General features: G+C 41.0%; 1 protein-coding gene across 1 annotated transcript in view; it reads left to right on the plus strand.

The window, feature by feature from the left end:
- Nucleotides 1–20,371, plus strand: part of NTRK2 (neurotrophic receptor tyrosine kinase 2) — a 186,807-nt gene that overhangs the window by 20,781 nt on the left and 145,655 nt on the right. Inside the window, exons 3-5 of the mRNA XM_088652691.1 lie at nt 8,259–8,333; nt 9,077–9,148; nt 16,410–16,478. Coding sequence (XP_088508817.1) covers nt 8,259–8,333; nt 9,077–9,148; nt 16,410–16,478 — 216 coding nt within the window. The remainder of the gene's footprint in view (nt 1–8,258; nt 8,334–9,076; nt 9,149–16,409; nt 16,479–20,371) is intronic.

Consider the following 20,371-nt stretch of genomic DNA (forward strand, 5'->3'; position numbering starts at 1 on the left):
TAAAGTTTCTTACTTACTGGACATTCAGTGTCCATAATATATTTCAATAGCTCTAAGCAAGTTGTTTTTATTTTTTCTCAATTTTTTAAAATTCTTTTTATGCTTAAAACACAATAAAACAACCACCACAATAAAACATATACATAACAATAAACACAAAAAACACAATAATATATCTTTCTCAATTCTTAATCTTTTCTTCACACTTTTTTTCCTCCACAGTCTTAATCCTAATCTTCTTTTGTTGGTATTTGAAATAAAGCCCTTCAGGGAATTCCCAACGGAAATAAATCCCCTTTTTCCTCAAGGCAGTTGTTAGATCTGTATAGTTATTTCTTAATTCCAGGGAAAATCTTGGGATATCTTTAAACAACACAACCTGGGACCCCTGGACTTTCAAACTTTTCTGATAGTGTAATCCAAGTATTTTGTCTCTCTGTTCCTTTGTTTGAAAGGTCACCAGGCAATCACTGACAAATTTTGTCTCTTTTTTTGATCTTGTTCCAAACCTGTAGGCATTCACAATTTTCCCCTCCAGTTCCTCCTCTGTCAGGTCCCAGGATTAAGGCTGCCTTCAAATTAAATTCCTGGCTTAAATTCCTGGATTAAGGCTGCCTTCAAATTATCTTGTTCAATTATCGGGAATCCACGAATTCTTAAATTCGTCTCTCTCTCCTTCATTTGTAAGAAGGCTATCGCAATCTGCGCTTGATAATTCTGCCTTTCAAGGTCCTGGACTCTACCTGACTCAAGCTGTGTAACTCTTTCCTCTACTCCAGTGACTTGTGTCTTTAACTGTTGGATTTCTTTATTTAGGCAGCCTAGTTCACCTTTAATTTCTTTCAGCTCCTCTGTATTTTTTTTTTAGCTCTTCTGAATTCTTATCTTGTCCTTCCTTTAATACTGTAAGCATTTGAAGAACTTGCTCCTCAAACGTTGGTGAGACAGAGCCCTTCCTTCTTGTTTTTGCGGCTGCAGCTCCTTCCATATCAGAATAAAACTTCAGCAGCCTGGTATCTCAAGGTCAGATTTATCTCAGTCACTACCAGAGCCAACACCAGCTGCAGCCAGGGGGCAACAGTCTCAATTTTAAAGACAGCAGATAATTCCAGTCCTTTAGCTCTATAGAGTGCAATTTATGTTGCAAAATCATGTAGAAGTTAATATGTTGCAAATCAACCAGTCAAAATCCTTTTGTATTCATTAAAAGCATTACAGAAACATCAAAGAGTTCCCAAGGGGAAATGAAAGTTCACAGCCTCTATTCCTTTATGACATCACAATGGCGGCAGCTGCTCCAACCCGGTCTCCGCTCCCAGGGGGAAGATGGCTTTCCCTCTATTTTTTACACAGTCTTTCAGGGATATTTAAGTCCTTTCCCCTCCCCCCTTGCCCTGACTAGAGGGGGATTTTCAACATGAAACTTGGAAGTTTAAAAGTATAAAATCTTTCACGGCTGCAGAAGCAGATCTTTGCTTTCCTTTTTTGCCACAGCGGGGAGAGCGCAACCTCTGTGTTTAGAAGCTCTCCCGTGGTCAAATTTCAGTCCTAAGTTTAGAATTAATGATGGCTTTTACTCACGGGGCCCAAATAGTCCAGAACTCTTAATTTTCACGGTGAGATTGATCGCTCAAATTCCGCCGGCACTTGAAGCTTTGCGCTTTCACGGTGAGATTGATTGCTCAAATTCCGCCGGCACTTGAAGCTTTGCACTTTGAAGGTAGCAGTCTGACTTGAAGTACCCGTGTCTCCACCTCGCCCACTCTCGGTGCCCTTATTAGAGCTGCCGGGGGCGAAGGAAACACCAGGGGGTCTCAGCCAAGTCCCACGTCCTCGGAAAGCCCGTTCCGAGGTTTTGATAGGGGTCCGCGGTGCTCTTGCGGTGCCCCCAGTCCTCAAAGTGCTGGAGAATCCAGGAGCGAGATTTCTCCCATCCGTCTGAAATGGCGGTCAATCCAGAAGTTGTTTTTAAGGCTGTAGTAAGCATGAGTGGTGCTGTGGTCTAAACCACTGAGCCTAGGGCTTGTCGATCGGAAGGTCGGCGGTTCGAATCCCCGCAACAGGACCTGTTGCTCGGTCCCAGCTCCTGCCAACCTAGCAGTTCAAAAGCACATCAAAGTGCAAGTAGATAAATAGGTACCGCTCTGGCGGGAAGGTAAACGGCGTTTCTGTGCGCTGCTCTGGTTTTGCCAGAAGCGGCTTAGTCATGCTGGCCATATAACCCAGAAAAACTGTCTGCAGACAAACATCGGCTCTGTTGCGCAGTAAAGTGAGATGAGAGCTGCAACCCCAGAGTTCATGCAAGACCTCTGCCATCCAAGGCTATGTTCTGCATTATTGGCAAACTAAGCTGGTTGGTTTGACAGGTTGGACTACGTGTTGCAGCTGGTGGGACCTCCATAATCTTTTGTAAGATCACTGCTCTATCCAGGCACCCAATCATCGAGTTTCAAGTATTTGTCCCTATTTGTGGGCCTGCAAGACAGAATTTGCATTCTATTTGTGTGCCATGCAACCCACTACCTAGTGGTACCTCTCTCTGAGCTGGTAGAGGTGGTCTCCGGGGTGTTGTTGGTCTCCCTCAGATGTCTTATGCAAAGGAGGATAGGAATTTAAGGTATTTTAAGACCATTGAGAACATTGTTCTTGCTTCCTGATATTTATTATTTTGCTACTTTTATAAGCTATTACATACCCTTCTTTGAACTTCAGCATTTGTACTTTTCTATTTTATTGTCTTAACTATATTTTTTAACTTCTCTGTGCTACCTTGGGGGCCTTTTGAAAATAAAAATGGCATACAAACGTAGACTTCATCCTGAACTAATTTAGCTGATGAAAGGATTCTCTGTGTGTTTGTTTTGGGCTGAGAGAATACATACCAAATACATAGCCCTTGAACTTGCCAGGTTTTAGTTTTGGGGATTTTAGCCAGGTTAAGATGTTTTTTGAGCTGGACAAAAATATCATAGCAAATAATTCTTTTGCTGCCCCCTCCAAGAATTATTTTTTAAACTCATACGTGATTGCTGTAGAATTTTAGCCCCACCATGCTCCCATCATCCCCAATTTTGTTACCTGCATATTGTTTAATATTGTTACAGAAAGCAATGGGCTTGAACTTTACTACTATCCATTTACCCCATTGTTTGCTTCATCCACCATCATAAAGTAAAAATAGTTACTTTTTGTAATAACTGAGCTGTTTAAAAACAATAATTTCCCTGTCCACCCCACAAAAAATTCTCTCCTACTCCAGCCCAAAAAAACTGTTGAGAGAAGACTGCCTTCTCTCTGGAGAATATTCATCAAAATGGTGGATAATGGAAACTGTTTTTGTTTAGCTCTAGACTTTTTCTTTTACCGTGTGTAACAGAGCCTACCCTGATATTCCCTGTTTGGGTTTTGAGAGTATCCATGTGCAGATGCCAAATTTTACAGCTAAATACAGTAATAGGAATGTGGAAGAGAAGAGTGGAAGCCTGGAGATAGGTACTGCATGTTGATAAGAAGAAGGTTGTCATTGAAGATCGTTGTGGCTTTGCCTAAAGACTAAAATAATTAGAAAGTGTACTTATCGTGTATGTCAGTTGTGATTCCCACACTCTGCTTAAGTTCTAGCAGTGGGGCTGGATTGGGCTGGTTACAAAAGCTTTAGGTCTCAGGGTTGTTGACATTTTCCTATGGTGTACAAATGGAACATTGGGGCTTCCATAATCCGCTTGTGCCTTAGAGTGATTTTCTTGTAAGGCCATTCAATTAAATAAAAGGAGAGCTATTTCTAAGAACAGAACACGCTACATTTCTCAAGATTGCCCTCAAAAAGCCATGGTAATGTCAGAGCTTTTAGGAATATTAATGTTTGATAAGTAACATCAAGGTAGAGTAGTTGTGAAAGGGGCAGAAATAGCCTTTAGCCAGAGCAGAGGTTTTGCTTCAAACCTCTGTCTGACTCAGGAGTCAGTGCACAGATCTGTACATGTGGCTGGGATGGAGTGCACACATCAGTTGCCATCATCCCCACCCCCAATTAACCCAGGTGATCTGCATTGTAGTCTGCAACACCTGGTGGAGTGAAGCAAAAACAGTACAGTGCGTTGATACCAAAGTGCTTGCAAAGCAGACAGCTCTAAATTATTCAGGCAAGTGAACATTGCTCCAAGCAGAGGCAAGTAATATACTCTGCATAGTTCAACTCTGCATAGTTACTATCCTCTGGCCCTTTGGGAGAATTCCTTCCTGAACACCACTCTGCTCTCTGTCAGTGATGATACTCTGAACAGGAGGGCCAACTTGAATAAAATATTGGGGGGGGCGGTAGCTAAGCCCCACCCCACATAATTGATCACATGACACTGCACACACACGCCATTTGAATGGCAATGCCCATCAACTTTGTCGAGGACCGGCTCCCTCAAATATTTTAGAGGGGTGTGAAGGGACGCAACAACATCCAGTTTCCAACAACATCCAGTTAGGCAGGGTGTGGGAATCAGTAATTGATCTCAGAAGATCATAGCAGTGAAGTGAAAGATTAAAATCTGTAAACAACCTAGCAAGATCCCCAAATCCTATCACTATATCAGTGTAGTTCTTTGCTCCCATTCTATTCTATTCTAAAATGTTATTCCTCTTATAAGAGTGAATTCTTCAGGCTTTCAGCTTGAAAAAAATAAGGACAATTTTTATAGCTAGTAGTCTTTAAATACCTTCCTCCTATTATATCTTGTCTCCATTGTTATTTTACTACATTGTGTCACCATTTAAATTTAAGTAGATCAAATTCTCTTATTCTGTATTCATTGTAGAATTCTCTATTTGTTTAGATGGCTTACATTGTCTTGTGGCTTTTTGCCTTTTCAAAATGATGGCTCCCTAGCTAATAACATGTACTGTTATGCTTTGTATTTATTGGTTTTGAGCTCATTCTGTTTGTTCTACATAGCAATTCTCCATATCTGTTATCTGCAGGGTTTTCCAACATGCTCCTCCTTTCTATCCAAGATTGCTAATGAAAAGAGAATTAAAACAATAATTACAAGATAAATCCATAAGCATGACCTTCTGGTTCTTATTAGAAAGTTTAAATTGATGTGTTGTCCATCTTACAGTTCCTATGTTAATATCTATTTGTAGAGAATTTGCATTTAAGGTAAACCAAGTGGGGTGCATTTCCTGGTCCACCCAGCAGAGGGCCACAGGCAAACACCCAAAGCAGTGGTTGGTGTAAGGCTGCAAGCCTTCAAGCCATGGTTCATTGTCCCATGCTGAATTTTACCTATCCGGTCTACTCCCTGTTGGGAAAAGAGACAAAGAAACAGCATGGAGGATAGTACCTGACAATGCTTGGAGCATTTCCACCACAACAAGGGGGCACCAGAGGAACATATTTCCAAGGTTCCCTCAAACTTGGAGCTGCAAGTAGCAGCCTGTGGGAGGGAAGAGATTTCAAATGCCCACCCCCAGCTGCAATTATTGGTTTTAGCACTGCATAGTAGATGATCCACAGCTTGTGTCACATTTTAGTGACCCAAGTGCAGGACTCAAGAGACCAGACTCCATGCGTTTGATTATATGCTAACAACATTGTGAAAGTAGATTAAGAAAACTGAAAGGCTGGTAGTTAACCAATGCTGAACTGACGTAATATCAGCTTTAATATTTTTTCTTTCTTTAAAAAAATAATAATTACGCATAAGGGGTTACATACTTAGTTGAAAGACAATAATGGTAGGAGGAACGTGTAGATTGCCCTTGGTGGGAATGTAGGGAGAGTGTACATAAGAAGTAGCCTGGTTTTTGTTTTTTAATGTAAGCAATTAGAAGAAAGAAGGTTCTTTAGTTGTTGTTGTTGTTTAGTCATTTAGTCATGTCCGATTCTTCATGACCCCATGGACCAGAGCACGCCAGGCACTCCTGTCTTCCACTGCCTCCCGCAGTTTGGTCAAACTCATGTTCGTAGCTTCGAGAACATTGTCCAACCATCTCATCCTCTGTCGTCCCCTTCTCCTTGTGCCCTCCATCTTTCCCAACATCAGGGTCTTTTCCAGGGAGTCTTCTCTTCTCATGAGGTGGCCAAAGTATTGGAGCCTCAGCTTCAGGATCTGTCCTTCCAGTGAGCACTCAGGGCTGATTTCCTTCAGAATGGAGAGGTTGATCTTCTTGCAGTCCATGAGACTCTCAAGAGTCTCCTCCAGCACCATAATTCAAAAGCACCCCTAATTTATCCTTTCATGAAACAACCTGATTTTGTAAACAGATTTTGAACATTCAGCATGAGATCCTTTGCCTAGCTTGAGGAGAGAATTGCTCTACTGTAATGTGAACTGACGATCAACAAGGGGTTTATCCTTATTATCTCTAGTGTTGTTTCATGAGTTTTGCACTGTCTCTTAATGAGCACTAAAGGTTTAGATGAGTTTGCCTGTGATGGCTCGCAGGGGGGAGATTGTGAATAAACCTCTCCCATAATTTCTATTTTATTTTACATTTATTTTTCTGTTGCTTTCCTGTTCATCCCCTGCTGTGCTGTCACTGTGATATGATGCACCTGATAGTGGGGTACAATGTGATGAAGACCAGTGTATACCAACAGTGGCTGATGTTTAGACTTCTCAATAACCTTCAGTCTAAGCAGGGTTTGAGGTCATTATTAGGCATGAATTTGGAGGGAAGAGGCATGGTCATTGGAAGTGGGAAGTGGTGGCAGATGTTTTTCCTTGAATCAAGGGCATGATGAAAACGTTAAATGTCTGGTCATGTCGACTCGGGGTACCTTTTGTCTCTCCCCCACCTTGGCACACCCGCTCTTCCTCCGAAGACCGCTGGGCTGCCCCCTTTCCAGGAAGGACTAAGCTGTACCCCGATGCCGCACTAAAATTAAACACTTCATATGTAAGGTAGACTGCCACCACTAAATGCTTTAACCAAGTCATTTAGACAAACTTTACTCTGGTAGGAGGCTGAGCAGCAAGGACTGGTTTAGCAATGTTAGCCAGGAAGGACCAAAACCCACAGAAATATCTTTTAACTATTTATTGTAAGAAGCATAGTTAAACAAACAGAATATAACAGTTCTCAGAAAAGGGAGTTCAAAGTAAAACAATAAAACATAGCTAACTTACAAACAGAACTTAGAACGATGTTAGAAAACGAAGCTGCGACTTTCCATTTGGCAGGTTGCAGCCAGAGACTGGCAAGCTCAAGGCATTTTCTCAGGCTCTCAGGAACAGCAGGGCAGCAGGACAGATCGAAGCCTTGCAGACACCTTGCAAACCCTTGCAGAACACACACCAAACACTTTCTTTTCCAATACTTAAATCTCCAAAAACTAGCAGACAGTCAATAACTTGTATCAAATTTGTATAGATCAGTTTTTGTAATTTTACATTTTAATATTCCTGTCTAAACAATTTTCGTTGTAGTTTTGTCCCCATGCTTTAAGGCTTGAGATCCCTCAGTTACTTTCAGTGTCCCATTAAGGTTAAACTCAATTACTTCTCGTCAGATCTCTGTTGCACACATTGTCCATTTAATTCACAGTGTCAAATTATAATCCACGCTTGGTAGCCAAGCATTCTGTGTTTGTGTTTTACTCAGGGTGTGATGTGATAGACATACAGAGTTCATTAGGACTAAGATCATTAGACTTTGCTGGTTATCTGTTCTGCTTCTTTGGAGAAAATAATCAACCTAGAAAGGAGTACTGTATATTCCTGCATATAAGACTACTTTTTAACCCAGGAAAATCTTCTCAAAAGTCGGGGGTCGTCTTATATGCTGGGTCGTATTTCTTATACAGCGAGTATATCCCAAACTCTATATTTTAACTGGAAAAGTTGGGGGTCGTCTTATACGCCCAGTCGTCTTATACGCCGGAATATATGGGTAAGTGAAATCCATTGTGGTATAATGGATTGAGTGCCAGAACAGGAACTCTTGAAACCTTATGCTTGTATTCTTCTATCTTAGAAGATGCTTGTTTACAATAGTGCTCCTGCGAGCCTGTAGCCCTATTTGGGTGTTAGTAGTTCATGAAATTACCCGTGTGTGAGGGAAAGAACAGAGGTGTGCCAGTCTGCCTTGTCCCTGCTGCTGAGGCCACCTCTGCCCTGGCTGCCAGGGTTCTAAATCATATAGGGAGCCTATGCATGTGTAGCAGGCCCCCAACTCCAGACCTTCCCAACAAGACCTTCCCCACTACAACAATGCATCAACAGCCTTCTTAACTGGCATCTCTCTCTCTCTCTCTTAAATAGTTACATTGCAAACCAACGGAAATTAGAAAGCATAAATGAAAGTGATGTCAGAAGCTACGTTGGATTAAGAAATTTGTGAGTATATCATTTTTCATATTTATTATTATAAACCATGTGTCTTTGTCTGTTGTTGCATACGCTCTGTAGGGGCTTAGATATTTGGATATCCCTGTTTATTTTAATGAAAAGAACAATTTTGCAAATGAAAAAGAATATATGTCCTCTCCATTGCACATGGAAGCTCTCACATGCACTGTGGATGGTTTAATAAGGGAAGTAGTCCTTAATAATCTTTAGAATCACAATACTATGTGCCTTCCCCAAATGTGTGCCCTCCAGATATTTTGGAGCATTGGCCATGTGAGCCTGATGAGAGTTGTAGTCCAAAACATCTGGAAGGGACCAGGTTGGCCATGGCTGCATTAGACATGCTGTGGTTACTGAACCAATATAAATAATCATGAAATACCTTGAGCTATTAAGGTAAAATATAAAGGACCCCTGGACGGTTAAGTCCAGTCAAAGGTGGCTATGGGGTGTGGCACTCATCTCACTTCAAGCTGAGGGACCTGGCATTTGTACACAGACAGCTATCTGGGTCACGTGGCCAGCACTTCTGGCGCAGCGGAACACCATGGCGGAGGCCAGAGTGCACAGAAACACTGTTTACCTTCCCGCCACAGTGGTACCTATTTATCTACTTGCACTGGTATGCTTTCGAATTGCTAGGTTGGCAGAAGCTTGAACTGTTATGCAGCATTAAAACGGGATGAAAGATCACTTGACAATTCTAACTTGCATTTGTGTTTTTTTGTCAGAACTGTGGTGAATTCAGGTTTGAAGTTTGTCTCAACCAAAGCTTTCCTGAAAAATCCCAGCCTGCATTACATGTAAGTAAAAACTCACTTAATGGTTCCAGAATACGCAAAGCTTTATCATACATCATTACCTTACAGTATTTGCAATCCATGTGAAGAAAATTAAAGGGTTGCTACTTAAAAATAACAAGTGGTGACCTGCCCCAAAGTATTGCAGTGTATCATTGGTGCTTCACACCAACCTGGAACAAACATTTTTTCTGGCTTGCATAAGTGTTCACGTGTCTGTTCCCATGTGTGTGTAGATTTCAGGAGAGGGGAAAGAAAATGACATATTTCTCATCCCCTCAAAGCCTTTCCTGGCCGTTCTAAATGACAGGTTTGGGGCTGATTGCTAGCCTTGTACCTGTATCACTATGTCTGGAAAGGGGAAATATGCTGTTTTCATTTTCCTTCTTCTTGAAACCTCTCTGCATTGTGAGAAGTGGAAAGTTTTTCAACCTTAAGCCTGATCCTGACCCGAATCTGTCCTGTTATGGGTTCAAGCAGGCTAATCTATGGCTCTCCCCTTTACTTTATTATTTTTCCTCTGGCACCTTTGAAAAGTTGGAGCATTGTTGGACCATTTTAGCACTACCTTAATTTCCTTTTTCATTAATGTACTACTTACATTTTCTCAGAAGTATGCAGAAAGCACTATATTGTTTGTGGTTGGCCCTGTTTTGCTACCATACTGATGGCAGTGGGTTGTTCAAGTTCAGTTTAGAAAGAATGATAAATGGAAAACATCTAGATATATCTGGTTATATGCTGGAAGTAAAGAAGTGGTTGCTGATTTTGCTTTTCATTCTGGATTGTTAACAGTTTGTGATACGGTATGATGCCTAAAGAGCCATGGATTTCAAGCTTGGAACCTAAGGGAAGAAAAATATTAGATACCAATGACCTGCTAATTGCCACTTTACAAATTCCATGTTTAATATTTACACATAAAAATAGCATGTATGCCTGTGAGACACACAGCATCTGAGCTAGCAGCAGAATGCTGATGGAGATAGCCATTTAAATGCATGTGGATATTTGTATATTGTCAAAAGCAGTATACTATAGATATACAACATGTACACTTGGATGCACATTCTAATGTATCTGAAAAATGCTTGTGATACAGCAAGTGAAATGCCTGTGGATATTCACTGGACTGGGATATATATGTTATACAACAACAATACTTTATTGTGGTCCAAAGACCCCCAAAACAATTTCAAAATTAGATACAGTTAAAACGACCAGACAGACAGATGGAAAAAACCAAGGCAGTCATTTTGTTTTATCTTTATGATCTTTGTTTCTAATAACCTCTGAAAGAAACTTTGCCATGGGCAGTGTAATATCATTTGACCTGTCTTCCAAAAGATATTTAATATGGGAGGCTTCGGATTTTCCTGGCAAATTTGCTAGTAAGGGTTTGACCAGTTGGTCCCTTGCTTGCTCATATTGCCCACAATGCAGTAGGATATGCTTCATGCAATCGACGTCCTGGGAACATAAACAAAGCCTATTCTGATAGGGGATGCCTCTTAGTCTGCCATTTAGAACTTCCGAGGGAAATACATTTAGTCTGGCTTTGGTAAATAAACACTGATATGTAGGTACTGACAAATTCCTAAGGTATCGTACCCATATTGGATTCCAGCTGCGACCGGGCTACAAATTACATAAGATCGGGATCACAGGTCGCTATGTGAGATGTCCCAAAGCCTTTGCCTCAGGGATTCAAGGGCAGTGTTGTAACCCAGATGATATAAGAGGGATGATGGCAGTCCAATTGAGGTGGCTTTTCTGGCCATAGTTTTCAGCCATGGGCTGACAAACTTCTTGTTGGTTAAATGTACTAATAATCCCTTCTCCAGGCCAAATAATGAGATCTTGAGCCAGTATCTCAAGGCAGCCCACCATGCTTGGGTGGAGAGTGGGCATTCACCTATTTCCAGAAACAGAATTGAATTTGGGATACAGTTTGGGACCTGTAATAGGGACCAAAGGAGCTTTGCCTGGAACCCGTCTAACTGCTGTGGTTAAACCACTGAGCCTAGGGCTTGCTGATCAGAAGGTCGGCGGTTCGAATCCCTGTGACGGGGTGAGCTCCCGTTGCTCGGTCCCAGCTCCTGCCAACCTAGCAGTTCGAACGCACGTCAAAATGCAAGTAGATAAATAGGAACCGCTACAGCGGGAAGGTAAACGGCGTTTCCATGTGCTGCTCTGGTTCGCCAGAAGTGGCTTTGTCATGCTGGCCACATGACCTGGAAGCTATACGTCGGCTCCCTCGGCCAATAATGCGAGATGAGCGCGCAACCCCAGAGTCGGTCACGACTGGACCTAATGGTCAGGGGTACCTTTACCTTTACCTTTACCAGACCTTTGAAGCATAGAGAAGTTTGGAAACAGATTTGCATTAAAAACCCTTATGGCTGATGGAACATAATGGCCTCCCCTTGTAAAAAATAATCAGAGCATAGTGAGTTTGCTTATCTCCGCCTTTTGATAGGCGGTCTGCCTGTGGCAGTTCCAGGACTTTGAGTGATGAAATAAGAGCCCTAAATACCGGAAACATTTGGATATATGTTATGCAGCTACATGTTCTGTTGAAAGATGTGACTTCTTGAGTTTTGTCCATGAAACTTACTGCATAGGCCATATTGGGATGTTATACTAAACCATGATTGGCTTGTTTCAAACAAATCATGTTTAACATGATTGACAGCTTGTTGCTTCAGATGACATGATGTGCTGTTGGTTAAGCCAGGTGTGGGGAAGCTCAGGCCTAGGGGCCACATGTGACTTCTGCACGCCCCTCTGTCTGGCCCGTGGGACTTTCCTCAGGCCACACACTCTTCCCTCAGGCCACATCAACCCTGCTTTTTTCCTTGAGAGTTTCTGCCTTGCTGAAATGTGTTCTTGAGCTCTGATATTGCCTCTTTGTTCCTTGGATGGAGTATATAAAGCAGGGGTAGGTGACCTAAGGGCCATGGGCCACAAGCGGCCCACGGGGGTCATTTAACTGGCCCGTGAGCCGCCCCCAAACCAAGCTGCCCGCTCGCTGAATCCCCGTATGCTGCACTAAACCAGCGCAGTGCGGGGACTTGCTTCTGCGGCACCAGAAATCATGTTTGCTGGAGTGAACCGGCCCCGGCAAGGTAAACCTTGCTGACCCCTGATATAGAGGAATGTGTGTAGAACATAGCCTACTATACCAAAGATTTCATTTACACTGGATGCTCTGCCCACTTTTGCTTTTGACCCTGTCCCTCAGTGACATGTGGGCACCACAAAGTACTGTCACCCTCAGACTGAAAGAGGTTTCCCATCCTTGGGTTAAGCAAAAAAGAAGGGGGGGGAAGCAAAAGCTTTTGAAGTCCTCATGACCACACTGGAGGAAGAGTGGGGAGGAGGCTTGCTGTGCCCTGTTCTAGTCAATTGGAATAATAGTTTACCACAGTCGTCCTCAGCCTGGGTCCATCAGGTGGTATTAGACTAGAGCTCCCATAATCTCAGACAATTACGGTAGCTATTCGATCTGGGAATGATGGGAGATGTGAACCAACAATGGCTGAGGGACCCAGGTTGGGCAAGACTGGTTTTGTGTGGCATTCAGACAGTCATTATTCATTTTCATGTTAAGCTAAAAACAACCCAAAACAACCCCCCCCCCCAACTGCATATCCTTCAGTCTCATTAACAATTGGTGGCAAAAATCCAAGTGATTTCATAGGGAGTAATGTTTGCTTTTTCTACTGAAGTTTAAATCATCAGAGTGACAGCATACATTTATGCATCTCGCTGTTTCTTGTCTTATAACAATTGGTGCACATCTAGGATTTGGAAACCATTTTTGTTTTGTTTATTTGGCAGACATTTTAATGAAGATTGATATAACTGCATGAACTTTCCAAAATTATGTCAGAGGAGGAGCCTTTCAACTCCTTTTAAAATCCCTTTTTAAAAATAAACTGATTCCCAACAGTATTTCATGTGAAAATACTAATGATAGCAGTGAGCACTTAAAGCAACTGCAGTAATGTCAGATGCTAAAGAATACATTTTGTCCCCTCCGCAGATGAAATTTGTGTAGCCAAATGCTTTCATTTAGCTTGATTATTTAAAATCAGTAATAATGTAAACAAAGGAAAATAAACATACCAGTAGATATCGCTTAAGTGTAACTTACAGCATCATTGATTCAGTTCTGGCATTCTCATTGACTTTAAATTTCAAAACAATAACACTTAAGCCATTGAACAGCACTGTTTTAGCAAAGCCACCTGTTTGTAAATTCAGCAGTCAAAATCATTAGTGACTTGTTATTATGCTGTATGAACAGTCACTATGTATTTAAGTGCCTGAATAAGTATTGTACAGTACAGTATGTGCTATGCAAAACTTTTCGGCATTGATGCTCAGTGCATGCAATTATATGTTAGGGACATTGAGGGATTCAGTTCATTCTGTATTTTAAAGTGAACCAACCAAATTCGCATTTTCCAGATCACGAATTGCAAACACTGCTGTGAGGTAGAACATTTTCCAGTGATTTGTTTTCTGTTTTGTATGTTCATTAGTTGAAATGAATGGATGCTCATTGCAAATAAATATTGGGCAAGTTTGGAAGTTTCGGAGTTTTTAGCTTTGTTTACTAAATATGAGTAAATATACTAAATTGGCTACATTTGGCTGTTTTGCTCTTATCTAAATTTTGCAATAATTTTTTAGCTCACAAACATGTCAAATGTGTACACAAATGCATGTTCTACTGTAAAAATTGCCCCCAAATGCATATGCTTTAAAGTCCCTTTAAAAAGAGTGCAATCAACGTTTCATTCAAGTTGATGGTGATGATGATTAGAATGATTAGTAGTAGTAGATTGATGTGGAAATGGGATTTAATGGGCACATGCAAAATTGTCATGGACCAGAAATAGGACACAGATCCATCCATCCCTAGTGTACACACAGATCAAGATTTTCTGTGTTGTTACTCCAAACGTGTAATAACTGACATGCTATAGCCTGGCACATTTCTCAGTTACATAAAATGGTGGAAAGTAGCACAAGTAGGAACAGTGTAAAATGAAGTCTTGCTTGACTTCCTTGCCGAAAGAATCAGGGCTTGACTATGTAGTCGTTGATAGACCCCCAACTCCATTCAGCCCCAGTGAGTGTGGCCTGTGGTCAAGAATGATGAGAGTTGTAAACTAGTGTGTGATGTAGTGGTTAGAGTGTCGGACCAGAACCTGAGAGATCAGAGTTCGAATCCACACTCAGTCATGAAGCTCATTGGGCCAGGCAGTTCATTGTAAGTAGAATCAAAAGCATCTGATCTTCACTCAGGCAGAGAGAGGAAGCGAGAGTACATGGTCCTAAGGCTCATAGCTATTGTACGACCAACCTTACTGTATGCTTGTGAAACATGGACCACTTACAAACGCCATCTCCAACTTCTCCAAAGATTCCATCAACAGTGTCTCTGAAAAATCTTACACATCACTTGGGAAGACAGGTGAACTAATATCAGTGTACTGGATGAAACAAAGATCACCAGTGTTGAAGCAATGATTCTTCAACATCAACTTTGTTGGACTGGTCATGTTGTGTGGATGCCTGATTATCGTCTTCCAAAGCTACTATTCTATTCCGAACTTTAAAATGGAAAGCGTAATGGTGGTGATCAACAAAAGAGGTTTAAATACTGTTTCAAGGCAAATCTTTTAAAATGTATTATAAACACTGGCAACTGGGAAACACTGGCCTGTGAGCACTCCAGTTGGAGAACAGCCTTTACCAAAGGTGTCATGGACTTTGAAGACACTCAAACTCAGAACGCAAGGGAGAAACGTGCTAAGAGGAAGGCACGCTTGGCAAATCCACACCGTGATCAACTCCTACCCGGGAACCAATGTGCCCACGTGTGGTTCCAGATTTGGCCTCCACAGTCACTTACAGACTCATTGTTAAAACCGTGTTTATGGAAGACAATCTTACTCGGCTACGAGCGATTGCTGAAGAAGAAGACGAAGATAATACAAAAATATAGTTCAGCATTGTAAACCAGACAAATATCTCCCTAGGACTATTCCAATATTTTTTTCTTCACTGCCCTAGGTGAATTTAATTCCCCCATCTTGTGTCCTAAGCAGCATATTAATAGCACTTTAATGATCAGGAGTTGACTGTGCTACTACGACTATTTTTTTGTTTTAATTTTTGATGACTGTGCCTTCCTTCCTTCCTCTCTTTGGAGTGCTTCAGTTTCAGGTGCTGTGCAATGTATCTTCATATCCCTTACTTCAGCCAGATGTGCACTCAACTGGGATGAAGGTTGTGGGGAAGCATTCATGGCAGCTTCTACACTTGTTCCCAGGTCTAAAAGAAGGGCCCAGGTCTGCAGAGAATTGTAGTCTGAATGGGAAAGTGGATGACAGGGACCACTACAGCATCTACAAAGCTTTCCCCTTGCTCACTGGGCACATTTTACTTTATTTTATTTCATTTTTCCTCCTTTGTCTCTTCTTCAGTGAAGGTGTGCCCACCCCCACACAGCACAGATGACCATGTGAACATAATCTAGAGCAAAATTGCCTCTGATCTTCAATCTAGTAGAAGACATTAAAGCTCATTAAAGTATGACGCCCTGAATGCTTAATTGACGTGAAAGGCCTAATGGCTGTATTTTGCCATTTTTCCTGTGATCTTTCATGCAGTTTCAAAAGGATATATAAAAAGCTTATGAAACTTCTTATTTGGCATGTGGTCAGGGTTTAGGTAAGTACAGTTTTCAATGAAGGATCAAAGAATACATGGTAAACATGTATATTGCTTATGAATAAGTTGAGCATGTAGTCAACATCTGAGAATGTCTTTGGAGTAAAACTTAATCCACATTTTTCCTCTACATGAATAGACCTGTTTAAAGGTGCACATCGTGATGAGTGTTTGCCTTTGTGTTGTGTCTCATCTTCAAGTTAGAGTATAGTCCGTATCTGTTTTATAGGCCATCACCCAATAAAAAAACTGAAAGTTGGTAGCTTTACCAGGACTTACAGTACTTTTTAACCCAGGAAAATCTTCTCCAAAGTTGGGGGTCGTCTTATACGCTGGGTTGTATTTCTTATACGGCGAGTATATCCCAAACTCTATATTTTAACTGTAAAAGTTGGGGGTCGTCTTATATGCCCAGTTGTCTTATACGCCGGAATATACTGGTATATTGCAAGATTTTTGTTTCAGATTGTGTGTTCCTTTTTACTTTTAATAATGACATTCTGTTTCTTTGCAGTAACTTATCTGGAAACAAGTTTTCAAGTTTGTCCAGAAAGTCTTTCCGCCACCTGAATTTGACTGATCTGTAAGTAATTGTTTTGTTTTGTTTCTTAAATGTTGATGGTTGGTTGTTGTAGTAGTTGCCATTATCATCACCATCCAGCCCAAGCCTACTTCACTAGGTTCTTGTGAGGATAAAACAGAGAGTGTTGAAAGCTTGTGTGCCGCCTTGAACTCCTTGAAGGGAAGGTGGGATATAAATGTAATAATAAATAAATAAATAAACAAGCCATTTTCCAGTTTTTAATCGACATGGAATATATCAAGGAAATATTTATGGGTTTAAGAAAAGGTAAATTTTACTTTGCACAGGCCTAAAGACATTTGTGTGCTCTGGTGAATCAGATGGGTTGGTCACTACCACATGTTTTGTCTCCATACTCCACAAGCCGTTACTGGGAATGTTTGGGGACTGTGGTGGTAAACAATATGGGATAGATACATATGATGAGCACAATACAGACAAACAACTCACTCCATCCCATGGAGACAATTTAAAGAGGCTTCCATGCAACCACTGTATTGTGAAAAGAACTCCTAGGCTAGAACTCTTTAACAGGGCCTCTTCTGTCTTCCCTCTCAAACCACAGAATCCACACTGCAGATCAATTTACTTTTGAAACACTACAGAATTGCAGTGGGAGTAAACTGTGCACTATGGGAAGCCCTTGAGCAAGCCTAGCATCACATGACCCTTTGACCTGATGAGAATTACTGAACCCTTGGTGAAGCAGCAGATTTAATTGCTTCACCTAATTAAAGTTTTTGAGTTACTGGGGCAGTATCACAAAACTTGTAAAAGTGGATCAAGTGATGTTTGAGCTGTGCTTATGAAGAAGCAGTCAGTAGGTACCGTAACATACCATGGCTATGGTAATTCACATCCTGTTGCTCTAAAACGTTTCTCTGTGAATTGGACCTTTTGTTATTTTGTCTTTGTCCTGCTCTTTTGAGACTTCCTTCACATCTTTATTGCACTTGCCTTTCTGGTGAAATGGTACAGTAAAAGAAAATTTTGTTGTTTTATTCAATTGATAGAGAAGAAGTAAACAATGACTATCTGGAGGATTTAAAAACTGGATTTGTGTTTTATTTTATTTCCTGCTGCTTCTTAAACTTGTCTGAAGGCACATTATCTTACCTGGACTCATTGTGTTGAAACCAGTGTTAATTCTACTCAGAGGAAACCCATTGAAATTAAATGGACATGTGTAACTTAGGTTCATTCATTTCAGAGGGTCTGCTATGAGTAGAATTTAGATGGATTCAACTCATTAGCTGTCATACCAGTAAATATATATTTTAAAATATTTGTTACATGTTCCTTTTTAGGGAAGTCATATCATTTACTGGTTTTAGAATTTCCAAAGGAGATCCTAATCTTAGTTAGGTCCCATGTTATGTGCAGGTATGGAAATTTGATAGACAAGGGAAAAGATACTGTGGCCTTGGAAAGCAATGTGATTACAGTTCAAGAGGCAGCATTAGTTTGCATATTTTTGTAATGCAGTAGTCATCAAGCAGCTGGATGAGAAAGATTATTGTTTGAGGAAATAGAGTGGCCATGTTTGGTCGATTATATCTTGGTAAGATGAGATATGAAGAAGCCTTTTGAATGTGTGAGGAACTCCTTTGTTCCTTTGAGTATTTTCGCTAATCCAACCTCTATGTTAAGATTGTACTATTAAGTTGAAGGTGATACTTTTTTGTCAGCTCATATTAATGTACATTGCTGACATAAACAGCCTAATGATGGCATTTTATAATGCTCCTTTTGATCTTTCATCTGGGTGCACATAGACTCTCAAAAGTTTAAAGAACTTGTGCTAGCACTGGCTAGGATTTAAATGAGTTCAGTTTTCAATTTGTGATTAAAAGAAGATATGAGAAACACCCACTTTGCTCATGGCTAAATTGAGCATATAATTGAGACTATAAAAGTTGGCTTGATAGTGGAATCTGCCTCATATATCTGTAGGTGCCAGGTGGGGCATCCAGTTACAAAACTTGATTCTTCTGTGCTATGAAAGTGAGATATGAAATTACTCTTACAGTGGAAAATAATCAGATCTCCTGTTCTGACTGTCCTTTGACTTCTCTGCAATCAAACACTTTGTTTTAGATGCCATGGTAGACATGAGTTGAGAGAGGTTTTAAAAGGCCATAGCTTTAAGTACATTTTAAGAGATTGAATTGGTTGATCATAAGGTATTTGGATGCTATAACAATAAGTCAATCTAATAAAGTAGAGATTTGAGGGGAGATGGGAAATTATTGGTATAACAAGGGTAGAGAATATATTATAAAATGTAACAATAAATGGGTAGCAATAATCTGAAAGAAATTTTACTGTGAAAAGAGAAGGAAATAAGGAACAATGTACCACATTTGATGTTTACTGAGCAAAGGGTAGGGAGCTGATCATTAAGATTTAGGAGTTGGGTAAGTCTGGGTTGTGCTGCTAAAATGTGTTGCTATATTGAAGACAGAGAAAATGTTTCTGAATGGCCCACTAAATCTCCCTGGGGAGCTAGTTTATAATCTGACAAGCACAGCCTTGTAAACAAAGGTTACTAGCCTGCAATTTTTTTTATTTTTCTAGCCTGTTGTGGCTGGCAGAGGAGGGTGAGAGAGCTCTGTCCCTCCTGCAGTAGCATTTACATTTCTTTGCATGGACAATGTAGCTTCTCTCCTGTTGCAGCATCCTTGGTTTCTTTGTTGGGCCCAGAGGAAGGATGGAGTCTTCCATCACCCTTCTGCTGGCCTGTTTGTGTGCTTGCATGCAATTCCATGTGTTAACCTAAATGGAACTAGCGGAATCGTGTTTAAAAGGCTAGGCCAGTATGCACAGTGGGGAATTAAAGACTTTAAAGTTATAAGAAATTCAGATAAAATTTAAAATAAACATGAAGCCACGAATCAGCATAAAATAAATATACTTGGAATAGGGAGGGGCAACATATCCCTATCTACCATGCATATGCTTTCATCTCTGTGTCCACCTGATTTCCTGCTGGGTATAAGTTAAGTACTGTACTGTATTATGGAAGTGTGATGATTATTATTAAGTAGTTGCCAAGTCCTGCTTTCGGTGTCTCCTCCAATATTCCTGGATTAGACCTGGGCAAAGCCTTAGTTTGGCAGCATGGCAGTGTCATGAATTCACAGGAAAGTGTGAATGCTATCTTGAGCTTATGGGAATTTGGCACCTACTGAGTTGCCTTAGTGCAGATAACGATTGCAGTTATGCTGTTGAAAGGCTGACCCATGGATACTTTTTCCTTTTGTATTTGCTAGCTAAAGGCTACCATCCATATGCATGGGTAATTAACATGTACTCTCTGTAGCTGTAAACCCAGATTTGCCACCAACAGTTTAGCAAGCCCATAGAGACACACTTGCCAAGGAATCAGAATTGGCTGCAACTTCTTGTCTAGTGGTGACAAATTGATACATTTATGTTCCGAAGCCACTGTTTACATTTCAAGGGAAGCCTCACTTCATGCCAATGGAAAATTTCCATGAAATCTAAAGCCCCAGAGAGACATTTTTGTTAGGACCATGTCAGGCAGAGAGACAGAGGGAAAGAGATTGAAACTTCCTCCCCCTCCCCCTTTCCAGTCCCGAGGCTCTTTGGGCTTTGCTTCTGACTGCCATTCACATAACAAAAATAAAAACAAACCATGTATGTAAATTTTACTCAGTTTAGCTCTCAGATGCCAGAAATTCAGCATTCCATATTAGAGAGAGGGGACACTGGGAAGACCAGACCAACTCCCAGCCTTTTCCACTGCCCCATGTAAAAAGGGAATTAAGGTGGGGGGACGTGAGTCTGTTTGGTACAGTTGTATCTTTTTATTGCAAATCCCATCCTCTCCCTCTACTGTCTCCCACGCACCACTGGAAGAAATCCAGTGC

Source organism: Zootoca vivipara, chromosome 10 (genome assembly GCF_965207765.1).
Source record: "Zootoca vivipara chromosome 10, rZooViv2.hap1.1, whole genome shotgun sequence".
Lineage (NCBI taxonomy): Eukaryota > Metazoa > Chordata > Lepidosauria > Squamata > Lacertidae > Zootoca > Zootoca vivipara.